Source organism: Balaenoptera ricei, chromosome 4 (assembly GCF_028023285.1).
Source record: "Balaenoptera ricei isolate mBalRic1 chromosome 4, mBalRic1.hap2, whole genome shotgun sequence".
Classification (NCBI taxonomy): domain Eukaryota; kingdom Metazoa; phylum Chordata; class Mammalia; order Artiodactyla; family Balaenopteridae; genus Balaenoptera; species Balaenoptera ricei.
The window spans coordinates 148,735,545-148,747,894 of NC_082642.1; the positions used below are offsets into that span (position 1 = coordinate 148,735,545).

The following is a 12,350-nucleotide window of genomic DNA, read 5'->3' on the forward strand; positions in this document are numbered from 1 at the left end:
ATTTGGAATCATACAGTATGTAGTCTGTTCAGACTACTTTCATTTAAAAACATGCATTTAGGGTTCCTCCATGACTTTCATGACTTGATAACTCATTTCTTCTTAGGGCTGAATAATATTCCATTGTCTGAGATGTCCCCCAATTTGTTTATCCATTCACCTACTGAAGGATATCTTGGTTGCTTCCAAGTTTTGACAATTACGAATGAAGCTGCTGTAAACATTCGTGTCCATAAGTTTTCAATGCGTTTGGGTAAATACCTCGGCTAAAATGACTTTTTAAAATATGATTTCAGACCCTTTTTTCCTAAAGAGTCAGAAGGAAAGTCTTCTTCTCCTCTTTCTAGATAAATCTCCAAAGACAAAGCAGGAGGTGGAAATAAAGCCAAAAGAGGTTGAAGGTTCCCTTCATTTGGGTAGATTAAGTACACTGATCTGGGCAGAGAGACTGATGTAGCTACCTTACCATTAACTAGCCATGGAGGCAGTTAGATTGTTATCACTGAAATCTTTTAGAAACCTTAACAGAAGGGTATGGGTAAACAACCCATTAACCAGGTTTGTTCTGAGCATTTTTCCTAGGGGTTGGGGTGGGTGGCTATGGGATGCAAAGGGTGAAAAAAAAAACTGATTTCATTTTTCTCATTTTGCCTAAGAATTACATTTTAATGCTTTCTCCCCTGGTTTTATGACCTTTTCCCGATTTTAAAAGTGGGCTTTTTTTTTTCCTTCTACATTTTTCTCTTAGTTTTAGCCTTCTATTTATATCATTCTTCTAATCACTGTGGTTGTTCTCTGGGCTTTTGTGGCCCCAGAATTATCCAGCTTAGTCTTATTATTCTTGACAATTGCATTCTTTTACCTCACCTCTTTAAGCTGTTTTCCTTTATAGTATTTGTTCTGAACCAAATTTCTCCTTTAATGCCTTAGTGTGGCTTCCATGCTTCCCAGGGAAAGAGGTTTAATTTTGCTGGAAACAAACTGTGGCTCTCCTTTAGATTAAAATAATGCTGCTGCTTTATAATCAGTTTTCACAGAATCACAGTTTGGGCTATTGCTGGCACACTGTTTTTCTGAGTCTGTGCAAGTGGCTGGGAATTACCGTATATGCTTGAATATAAGGGTGTTGTCTTCTGTCCCCATCCTCTTCAGGAAAGAGGAAGTGCCTTACAGAGTGCTTGCAAAGTCTCTGATAGTATCGGGGTACGATCTCAATTACTTTATTTTCAACAACAAAGGACCAGTTAACCTTGGCCTGACTCACTGATGACTTTGGGAACTCTAGAAGTCGCCTGAGGAAACCAATAGAAAGGGAGGCATTTTGCGCGGCTTTAATAATAACTTCTAAAGAGATATGACTCACAATTGTGATAGTTTGTGAGACCACTCTAAAATCGATTCACTCAGCAGATAATTTATAGAGATTTTAAATGGGCTCTTGTTATTTAAATGACTTGGGATAATATTTCCAGCAAGCACATCACAGACAGATTCGAAAAGTGCTTTATCTCAAATATCCAATCAACTTAAAGATCATCTTACACTGGAAACAGGGGGAGATCATTCTGTCATCCTGCTCCTGCCTGCCACAAGTTTGAATGAAACTGTGTCATAAAATGTGAGGGTGTGGGAACAATATTTCTACAATTAATTATGTTAAGGTGATAGTATATGCTCTTAAATAAGATGGTGCAGCTTCATAGGTAAATAGTATAAATAGTCATTTGATAATTTCATTGCATTTCTAAAAATTGTATATTTGTGTTTTCCAAAAACCCTTCTGAGGGGCAGGGTCCTCCCACTGGGAAAGTAAGGAGGATCATCTTGTATTGGGGGATCGCCCTGCATTTGGACATATGTGACATCTTTTAAAGCCTGGCACAGTTTTTCAAGTGTTATCGTTTCATTTGAATTGAAGTGCAGGTATACAGTTCTTCCCGTTGGTGGGTGCATGTGGATTGGAGACTATCGATTTACCTTCCCCAGCTGCCAGTTCAACGCAGTCTCCCTTATTCAAGTGTCCAGCCTTAAGGCTACCGGCCACCTTCCAATTTTGAAATCCACTGGTCACTGTTCAGAGCCCATCTTTTTCTGCGCTTGACTCCTTAACGCTTCTCGTCTTGAAATGCTGCCCTTTTGTCGTCCTGTGCCAATACTTCCCCGACTCTTTCTTCCCAGCCAGCTCTGAATGTCGGTGTTCCCACCAGCATGTCGTCCTTGGTCTTTTCACCCTCATTCTCTACCCTCTCCCCTGGGCATCTCATGTCCTTTCCAGGCTCAGCTTCTACCCATACTGAGGTTGAAAATTGGTAGGCTGGATCTTGCCTGCAAGGTTGGCCCACGCACTGTGATTGTTATTATTGTTTTACATGTGAATTTGTTGCCAACATTTAAAAAAACTAGGATGGAATCTAGATTTCTGGCTTCTCTTGGGAAACAGGATGAGCTGGCAGTGCTGGGACCAAGCTGTGAGCCACTGGCCCCGTTAAATGGGACACTTTTGCTGTCCTGGCTACCACGGTCCTAGCAACTGCTGCTTCCCTTGCCTCTGCACTTTGAAGAAGTGCTATCAGTTGCCATTTCTGTTTATCATGACCACACTATTCTAGTCCTAACAATAGAGATAAGAAGACAAAAATAATTCTATTGGCCATGTCTCTATTCAGAAGTGGGAAAATAAAAGCTGGACCAAGAATGTTGTGTTTCAAAACAATGGAAGAAATCATTTTGTGTGTGTATAGAAGGGAAGAATATTCTTACATATTTAATGTTCATGGTGTGTCTGAATTGACAGGCTGCAACTTAAGATGCTCATAGTCATTGACATAGAGGGCTTATACTTTTGCCCATGTTTTTTCCTTCTGAAATCCCAAACGATCTCTTTGGTAATGTAGATTCATTGGTATTTGCTGAGTATGGAATTGTGCAAAGGTACTGGGGCATAGTGGTAAGCAAGGCAGACATGTTTCTTGCCTTCAAGGGGCTTACAGTCAGCTTGTACAGATACCACAGGCCCCTCACACTCAGCATGACCCTGGGTGCATTTCTCCCTCCCACCTTCTGAATCATCTCAGTATCCATGATCAAAGTCACCCATCTGATTAGCAATCTTCATTCCATCTGCAAACTTAATTTCCTTTGGTCATGTAATGTTAACATATCCTTGGGCATAATACCAAGGATTAGGACCCTGACATCTTTGGGGTCTATTTTTCTGCCCACCATAATAGCTGCTTGCTAAATAGATTAATTTATTATCACTTGCCAACTTGTGGATTGGGCTCCAAGCATGGAGGTTGTAGGACCGATAATTATGTTAGCTTTCCATTTTTTTTTTTAAAAAACTGTCTCCCTGAATCTTCCTTACTCTGGCTGGTTTTGCTCACCATCTCACAAACACGTGGCCACATTTGTATTTCCCTGACTGTTCGAACAGTGCCTGCCTTGAATGATGCTTCCACTGTCTCCTGGTCTTATTAACTTCCAAGTTTCAGCTTTGGTCCCATTTCTTTTGGAAACTGATTTGTTCTGCCCTTCTTGCTCTCCATCTTATCTGAAATCCTTTAGCTTTTTCAGTCTGCAGCAATTACTTATATCATGTTTTATAAATATTCACTTATTGATTGTGTGAGTTTTGGCAGAAAGCCTTATGGGTTGGTTCAAAGTGGCTCTAAAACAGTTCGTTTCCCTTGAGAAGCAAAATGTTATTCCACCATTTCAAGTGCTTATCTGAAATGTTGTATGCTTTTGTTTATTTCAGAGACTTGAAGATAGAAAACTTGCTGCTAGATGAAGACAATAATATCAAGCTGATTGGTATGACCTTTTTTTTTAAAGCAAGATTATCCTCTAAGTGCTGTGTTATCAATTCTCAGTTATTTGTTTCTGACTTTGAAAATTATCATGGTCTATTTCTAATCCCCAGACAATACATCTAGTTCGCCTCCTTTTACCTGCAACATTTAACAATGGTTTGGAAAAAGAAAATTAATTTTAATAATTTAGACATAAAACATGTTCTTAGGATTCTTCAAACTTCTGCTTCTCTGTTAATTCAGATGGAGCTGAACTTTTATAGGGGTTCTTTTTATCTGAATTCACCAGAAAGCTTCTTAAAAATAGTGGAAAATAGTTTGGTTCAGAAATGCTGCCCTTAGCTTGGCCATGCCTTATTTTACTTTTCAGTGAATGTAGAGGCACTGAAATCAGGGGGAATGTGACCTACCTTCTCATTTTAATATCTTTAGCCAAGCCCTATAGTACACTGATGGTCGTGCAAAGAGAAATCCCCACAGAGGGATCCTTTAGAGGTCTGTCCCAATCAGAAGGAGGTTCCAGGATGGAGTGAATCATAATTGGTGCACAAGTCAGGGTCCAGAAGAGAATTCACTCCATGGCTTATTCTCTAGAATTCCGCTTCTGTTTGCTTGTTTTGTTGCTCTTGGCAAAACCTCAGGGCATCATTTTTCCACCCAGATGTTAGCATCATCTTTTATTCCTTTCTTTCTTTTCCCACCTCAAGTGCAAGTAATTCCTTCCACCTCAATGGCTTGAAAAAACTTTATATTAGAAGAAAAGAGAAGGATCAATAGAACTTTGTGAATTTTAACTTTTGTACCCAAGAAGGAAATTTTGTTTGTCAAATACTGAAAACCATCTCAAGACTTTCTAAAACGTATCATTCAAGTGACCAATTATATTCTTTGGAAGCCCAGTTGGCTTCCAACCCAGTAACAGGCAAGAGGCTGCAAGGGACTCCAGACCCCTTGGCTGGGTGATTAGGCACCACTGACAGGTGTTGATAAATACACCCATTATTAGGAGATTAACAATTAAGAGGAAACCAGTTTTTTTCCCCCAAAGATTTTATAGGAGGTATTGTTAAAAGATTCCTGGATGATTCAAAGAGTTTTTTTTTTAATCAAATTGTTTTACTATTGCATCTGAGTTGTCCTGAGGGCCAAATGCAGCAGCACTAAACAAGGCAGACATTGAAATGCCTGCAGGATGTCTTTCTGGTCCTGGTTTCCGGGATCTGCGGCATTAAACAAAGGCATGTCCTGGTGAGGGGGGTGGTGAGGAACGGAGGAAAGGAGATTGTTTTTTAGGTTCCCTGGCAGGGTGACCTGGAACTTGTCTTTGGAAAGTGTGTAGGTGACAGTCACAGAGTTGCCCTAAAGCTGCAGAGATTATAAGAGAACAGGCTGTGTGAAGGCTGGATGTCCATGACTGTACGAGTTAGAATAATTCACTTCCCCTGCGCACCGTCTATACTGAGGCTGGTAATTCCAGCAAAGTGCAGGCCACCGGCAGGGGCTCTCCCTACCCACCCATCATCCCCTACACTGTTTCTTCCCTTCACTTTGCCTCACTGTCTGCCCCTGTGCTTGCTTTCCCTTGTCTCTCTTCAAATGATAGCCCTAGACGACCATTTGTGAGAGTATACAGTGTTGAAAAGCACAGATCTTTTCATTGCTGAGAAGATCCTCGAAGAACCAATCTCTGTCAACAGCAGATGCATTTAATAAGTAGCTCACAGATTGGCCACATGATAAACCCTCTTAGAGGAGACCTGTACAAATAAGATGAAGACAGGATGGACCTAAATTAGAGCCCTCAGTTGCCTTGGGATGAGTGGTGGACCCTTTGGATAGCAGGGACCATTTTACTCAGTCATCATCTCCCAGCTCGGCAACCGCTGGATTGGTACCCACGCAGGGATTTCAGCTAATCCAGACAAAATGGGCCATGTCAGAAACCAGGTGTCAGAAACTGGAATTCCCAAAATTGCTCAAAAGGAGGCTCTGATAATTAGATGTTCCTTTGTTAGAACTTTTCACTTGGCGCCTAATTCTCTCATGATCAGCTAAAACCAAAGAGTGCTAACGCACGTCCTAATGGAAGGAGACATTATGCCATCCCAGAGGGCAGCTGGGAATTGCGTTTTGTTTAGCAGAATCTGCGTTTCTTCATTTCTTTCATAAAGAGGAGGCCGAAGGAGGGGAGGGAAGATGCTGGAGGCAAGGAAGGCCCATGGTCTTGTGGGTTTTCTTGCCCCTGGGTTGGGCAATTTGGATCAAATGTCTCTACAACTGTCCTTTTGCAACTTCAAAGTCCTTTGAACCTTTTCTTCAAAGGAATTACCTAGTTGTTTATTCAAAGGTTGATTATAGCTATCACCATTTTCTCTTAATAGTTTCTCTTTGAAATAATCTGATTTAAATAAATTTACTTAAGCCATGTTTCAAGTTAACTAGAATATTAGCTGGAATGAGATTTGATTTAATCAGGATCCTTCCCCCGCACCCCCTTTAAAAAAAAAAAAAGCAGTTTGATGTTTTTAGTTTAGTATAATCTTAAAATGTATCAGCCACAACTTAAAACGATTTTGCACTTCAGTTTTCCAAAACAGCGTTCATTTGGATGTCTTTTGAAATTCATTGCGTAGCTCCCAGAAAATTGAGTGATAATTGGCTTATGTGTTTACCAAATCTAATTGAGGCAGACCCATGTGACATTACTGGGAGGCGAACTTCTCCCTAGTTTCACAATTCTAATTATAGGCATATGTGTAAAATTTTAATAATTACGGTTATGAATGTGAAACATATTAGTTATTTCTCTACAATATATTTTAAATTAAACCCTTTCGGCTAGGTCAACATAAGTCACTTAAAATGTAGATTTTATCTTCTCCATTCCCCGGATCCTCTGCTTATTTATCTTCTTGAAACTTAAGACAAGGCAAGAGGCTGTGTGCACAAGCTTGCCTGGGAGCAAAGGGGGGTGATCTGGTCTCTTATCTCCCCTCCCCTGCCCTCTTTTAAGATCAAGCACTTTGTTGTAGACCCCAAGTCAGGAGGTGAGGGAGTAATTGAAGGAGTTAATGGAACCCCACGGAGATTCGAAAGGGAGGCTTTTAGTTTAGGGGCTCTTAGGAGACTGGGCCTCTAACATGACTGTTAAAGAAATTTTCCTTGAAATGTTGGCCCGGTTAATCTGATGTGTATTCCATGGTGCTACCTCTCCATCTTACCATGGTGGGTGTTCTTTACACATTGGTTGTTTCCTTAAGTTTCCTTTGGGAGTTTTAAGCGGCCATTCAATTTAAAGCTCAGTATGATCTTTCTACTTATGATCCCCCCACTTCTCCCACTTCAGTGATACCACAGGGTGGGACCCGAGAGCAGGGCCCTCAGATCCTTCTGAACAGAGATCTCCTCCTAATCCGAGAGAGCCGTGGAGCCCCTGAAGGGCCTTCTTGGGCAGGTTATGTGCGGTCTGCTAGTGCAGGCTGGGCCGATGGGAAAAGAAATCGGGGCCTTTTGTCCCCCTATTTGTCAGGGTGGGAGCGCAAGAGTAGAGAGCAGAGGAAGAGAGGAGGAGGGAGATTAAGAGAAAGGAATAAAATCATATTTTAAAAAACTCTTCCAAACAAAAGAAGAGTCAAGTATGTGAACAGGCAGCATTCCTGGTTGGTTTGCTCACCCCGATTTTGGTTCTGATTCTTCATTCCAGTCTTGAGCTGAAGAGTTTGGGTGATCTTCAGAGCCTTGACGTGTTTTCAGAGCTCTGCTTGGATGGGGTTCTATTTATTTATTTTTTTAAATTTTATTTTTTTAAAATTTATTTTTGGCTGCTTTGGGTCTTCGTTGCTGCACGCGGGCTTTTTCTAGTTGCGGTGAGCAGGGGCTACTCTTCGTTGCCATGGGTGGGCCTCTCATCGTGGTGGCTTCTCTTGTTGCGGAGCACGGGCTCTAGGCATGCAGGCTTCAGTAGTTGTGGCACACGGGCTCAGTAGTTGTGGCTCGCGGGCTCTAGAGCACAGGCTCAGTAGTTGTGGCGCACGGGCTTAGTTGCTCCGCGGCCTGTGGGATCTTCCCGGACCAGGGCTCGAACCCGTGTGCCGGGCATTGGCAGGCGGATTCCTAACCACTGAGCCACCAGGGAAGTCCTGGGGTTCTATTCAGAAGCGCTCTTTCCTTATACAGCTTACACCAGCGACTGTGGGGAGAATTTTTGGTGGTGCATCTTGACCTGTGGTGTGTGAGTAACTTCGTGGGCTCGCAGCGCTGACCCACCCTATGTCTCTCCTTTCCTGAGCTTTTCTACAGCTTTCACAAGAGCCGTAGCTCTGCAGGTGGAGACGTGTTAGCCTCAAGGAGAAAACAGTCAACGAAATTAGATGTATATCTTGCCAGTTGAGAAAGTGCAAGGGTTTTGTTCCCGATGTGGAGCCTGTCTCTGACCACAGCCCCTTTCTGACTGAGCCCCGGGGGCTGAGCCTTCTGTTTGGGGACCAAAACCATAATATTTACATTGAAGTTCAAAGGAGGAGCCATGCTCTTAATTCTGCAATCAACAAAGATTGAGGAAAGATATCAGATGAGGACCTAACACTAACAGCCCTCTAATGACCTGTCAGTTGCAGGATCTGTAAGGTCAAAAGTAAACACAGCACAAAAGGCACAATGGACCCAGTATGGCTTTAGATGCACTGGGTGCTTCTTTCTTCCTCCCCCCTGCCTTAATCATCCAGGAACAAAGCAATGCTAGGACGTCATTTAGTCTAGTTCTCATTGCTATCTTTCCGGCGTTATTTTTCCGGCCAACACTCAGCCTTGTCTAAATCGTTGGGTGTATTTTTCCCCCCTCTTCAAATCACCATATGTTGCCTCATGCATTGGGAGCATTTTTAAGAGACGTGCATAAAATGAAAGCATTCAGCCAAAAAAGTCAGCCCTAACTAGTGGGATCGCATGTCACCTGGGGTGACACCAACACCAGCCAGAGAAAATCAATCTTCCTTCGGCTTTTTCCCACTTGGCCACTTGGAAGCCAGCAGGCTGACTCCAAGGACTTCTGCTCGTTTTCTCCTTCTGCCTTAGTCCTAGAAAGCAAGCCTGTCTTTTTTCTGGATGACTCATTTCCAAGATTTGATGAAAATATGTTTTGGTTCAACATACTTTTTAGCTCTCGCTGGATTTGACTGTGAGGCCTGATAGAAAATGTTTCCAGTTCAGCAAGGGAACTTTTGTCTTGAGACCCATATCCAGAGGTTACGGTTCACAGCTGCTGGGTTTCCTTTTGGATGTGAAATGATGTGTTAGCCCGAGAGAATGTTTCCTTTCCTGCTGCTTCCCCCAACCCTCCCCCCTTTTTCATTTCCATGGTTTTCTAATTCCGGGCTGGTTTTGTCCTCCCCTCCTTGCAGACTTTGGCTTGAGCAACTGTGCCGGGATCCTGGGCCACTCCGACCCGTTCAGCACACAGTGTGGCAGCCCCGCGTACGCTGCGCCCGAACTCCTCGCCAGGAAGAAATACGGCCCCAAAATCGATGTCTGGTCCATGTGAGTTATTGAGCTTCTAAGACTGAATGCTCCCTCCTGCTGTCTCCGCTGTCCCCTTCTTATGAAATAACCTTTGAGTATTTGATGAGCATGAATTATAATGATAGGCTCTGGGATATATATGCAGTGATTCTTTGGGGTCCTGACTTCCATCTCTGTTCTTTCTGTCTTTTCTCCATCAACTGCCCAAAAGGCCTTTATTAAAATTCATTAACGTGCTGGAAGGGAGGAAAACAGAGCTGTGCCCTCGCCGAGATCATGTTCTGGTTTCACGAGTCACTCATGTCCTTCCCCTGCTTGGAGTCTCCCAAAGCTTTCCGTCAGCATCAGCATAAATCCCAGCCTTGGGGCCTGGCCCCAGACCTCACGGGTCTGCTCACCTCTCCTGCCTCTGCACCTATCACCCCACCCTCTGCTCACGGCTCTTCACACATGTCAGCTTCTGTTTTGTCTTCCCCACCTCTGGGCTTTGCACTCGCTATTTCTTTTCTTTTATTGAAGTATAGTTGGCGTATAATATCGTATTAGTTTCAGGTGTACAACATAGTGAGTGGTTCGACATTTATGTATATTACAAATTGATCAACACAATAAGTCTAGCAACCATCTGTCACTGTACAAAGTTATTGCCATATTATTGACTATATTCCCTATGCTGTAGATTATATCTCAGTAACTTATTTATTTTATAACTGGAAGTTTGTGCCTCTTAATCCCCTTCACCTATTTTGCTCAACCCCCCCATCCCCCTCCCCCCTGGCCAGCACTTGCTGTTGCTTTTGCCTGGAATGCCATTTCCCAGCTCTTTGAATGGCCCGTCCACTCCCACATTCCACTGTTAATCCAGTGTCACCACTGCAGAGTCCATCTCTTGTCCCAGGGATGCCTCAGCACCTGGCACAGAGCCTGGGCTGGAGAGGGATGGAGGGAGGGAGGGAGGGAAGAAGGAAGGAAGGAGGAAAAGGAGAGAAGGGAGGGAGGGAGGGAAAGAGGGAGGGAGGGACAGGCACTTCATCCAGGTGAACAGAAGCTAGAGGGTCAGGGGCTAAAGCTGGCAGAGGAAGCAGACAAAGGAATGTGAGGCAGTGAGGGGATTTCAGGAAGTTCTGGTTGGAGATTATTCAGAGGAACCAGAGACGAGACTGAGATTCTGAGGGCACCAGAATTCCCTGAACTTTCCCAGAAAGGGCCAGCTCTCCCTGGAACCGCAGCTCTGCTTGTTCAGCCAGCGGGTGAGACCAGTGAGTGGGGGATCAGCTTCCGTTGCTGAGGGCTCGGAGTTAACTGTCCCCTTTGCTCCTCAGGACAACCTGTGAGGCCGGCTCTTACCCTCTTTTACACAGACAGGAGGGCAGCTCTGTGGTTAGTGTGGCCCAGAGCCCCCCAGCCTGTAGGTGTGGGAGCTGCGCTTGGCACTCAGGGCTGTTCACGCCTCAGCCCGAGCTCCCGGTTCCTTCCCTCTCTCCAGAGGATGTGTGAAGGCTGCAGGTGGAGAGGGTGCCGTGTGCTGCTGACCTGCTGGGGGCCACTGGGGTGGGGGGAGTGGCGGAAGGAAGCAGAGGCAGAAGATCCCTTCTCTCTGAGGTGCGCTGGGTGGTGAGACTGGCAGCGCTAGTCACAGACTCTTTTTATACTGTGCCCAGGCGGGCCTCAGAATCCTTCTCAACACAACCCCCCAGGCAGCCAACACCAATGGGTCAAGGTCAATACACAGGTGAAATCCATTCTTGGTGTCATAAGTGTCTGGCACGCAATCTGCCCTTAATAAGTACTTATTTATTAATGGGTGAATATGAAAGTTTGAGTCTATAGTCATTCTCTCTCCTTAACAGTTAGGGAACACATTTAGGCTAAATGGAAAGCTTTGAGAGGGATGATTTGTGTACCAAAAAAAAAAAAAAAAAAAAAAATGTGGAGAATGGGGAGTCTGAAAGACCAGGGGTTCAGGGGTGTCACGTAACTGTGGTGACAGGCAGTGGGGTGGGCGACATAGTGATCAAAGGGAAAGAGAGGTTGGAGAAGAGGTGACAGTTTGCTCTTGAGGTCCTGCTCTCGAGGGGACTGGACAATACAGTGTCATCCCTGGTTGTCATGGTGATGAAGCTCAGCCTGTGTGAGAGGGACCCTTTCTGGCCCGTGACTAACAAAGCGGGCATCTCCGCAAAGTCTAGAACTGCTGGTAGAAGGAAGGAAGGAAGGAAGGAGCCAGTGGATTGCCAGAGCTGTAGGAGAGCGCCTGGCCTTATAACCAGCCTGGGGTCACTCGTCCCCTTGTGCTAACACTAAGATGGGGACAAATCATTTATCCTGTGTGGGGAAATATAAAGGAAAATGAAAAGCACAGGCTGCAAAAGGCAGCACCATCCGAGGGTCAGTATTAAGCTCGGACTTTGTTCTTACCTCTTCTTCCAAGTCCCTTGATGCGGGAAAGGAATCCACATTTAGTGACCACAGATGCTCCATTTCTTAGTTTTGGGGCCCCATGATTAAAATAAAGGGACTTGGGACTTCCCTGGGGGCACAGTGGTTAAGAATCCGCTTGCCAATGCAAGGGACACGGGTTCGAGCCCTGGTCCGGGAAGATCCCACATTCTACGGAGTAACTAAGCCCGTGCACCACAACTGCTGAGCCTGAGCTCTAGAGCCCGCGAGCCCCAACTGCTGAGCCTGTGTGCCACAACTACTGAAGCCCGTGCGCCTCGAGCCCGTGCTCCGCAACAAGAAAAGCCACCGCAATGAGAAGCCTGTGCACCACAACGAAGAGTAGCCCCTGCTCGCCGCAACTAGAGAAAGCCCGCACGCAGCAACGAAGACCCAACGCAACCAAAGATAAATTAAACAATAAATAAATAAAATAAAATAAAGGGACTTGGTCCATTGCCACCTGCTGTGTCGCCATCCATCCAGTGACTCTACCCAGAAGTAATGGTGGCCTCGGAGGAGGGCAGGTGAAGGGGAAGCTGCAGGAGGAATGGAGATGACCCGAGACCAGGACGCCCG

At 44.7% G+C, this 12,350-nt stretch overlaps 1 protein-coding gene across 2 annotated transcripts in view; it reads left to right on the plus strand.

Moving 5' to 3' along the window:
• The window catches only part of HUNK (hormonally up-regulated Neu-associated kinase), a 105,588-nt gene that overhangs the window by 48,871 nt on the left and 44,367 nt on the right, over positions 1–12,350 (plus strand). For both annotated transcript variants that reach the window (XM_059921437.1, XM_059921438.1), the window contains exons 3-4: positions 3,761–3,816; positions 9,215–9,350. In XM_059921437.1, the coding sequence (XP_059777420.1) occupies positions 3,761–3,816; positions 9,215–9,350 (192 nt within the window). The remainder of the gene's footprint in view (positions 1–3,760; positions 3,817–9,214; positions 9,351–12,350) is intronic.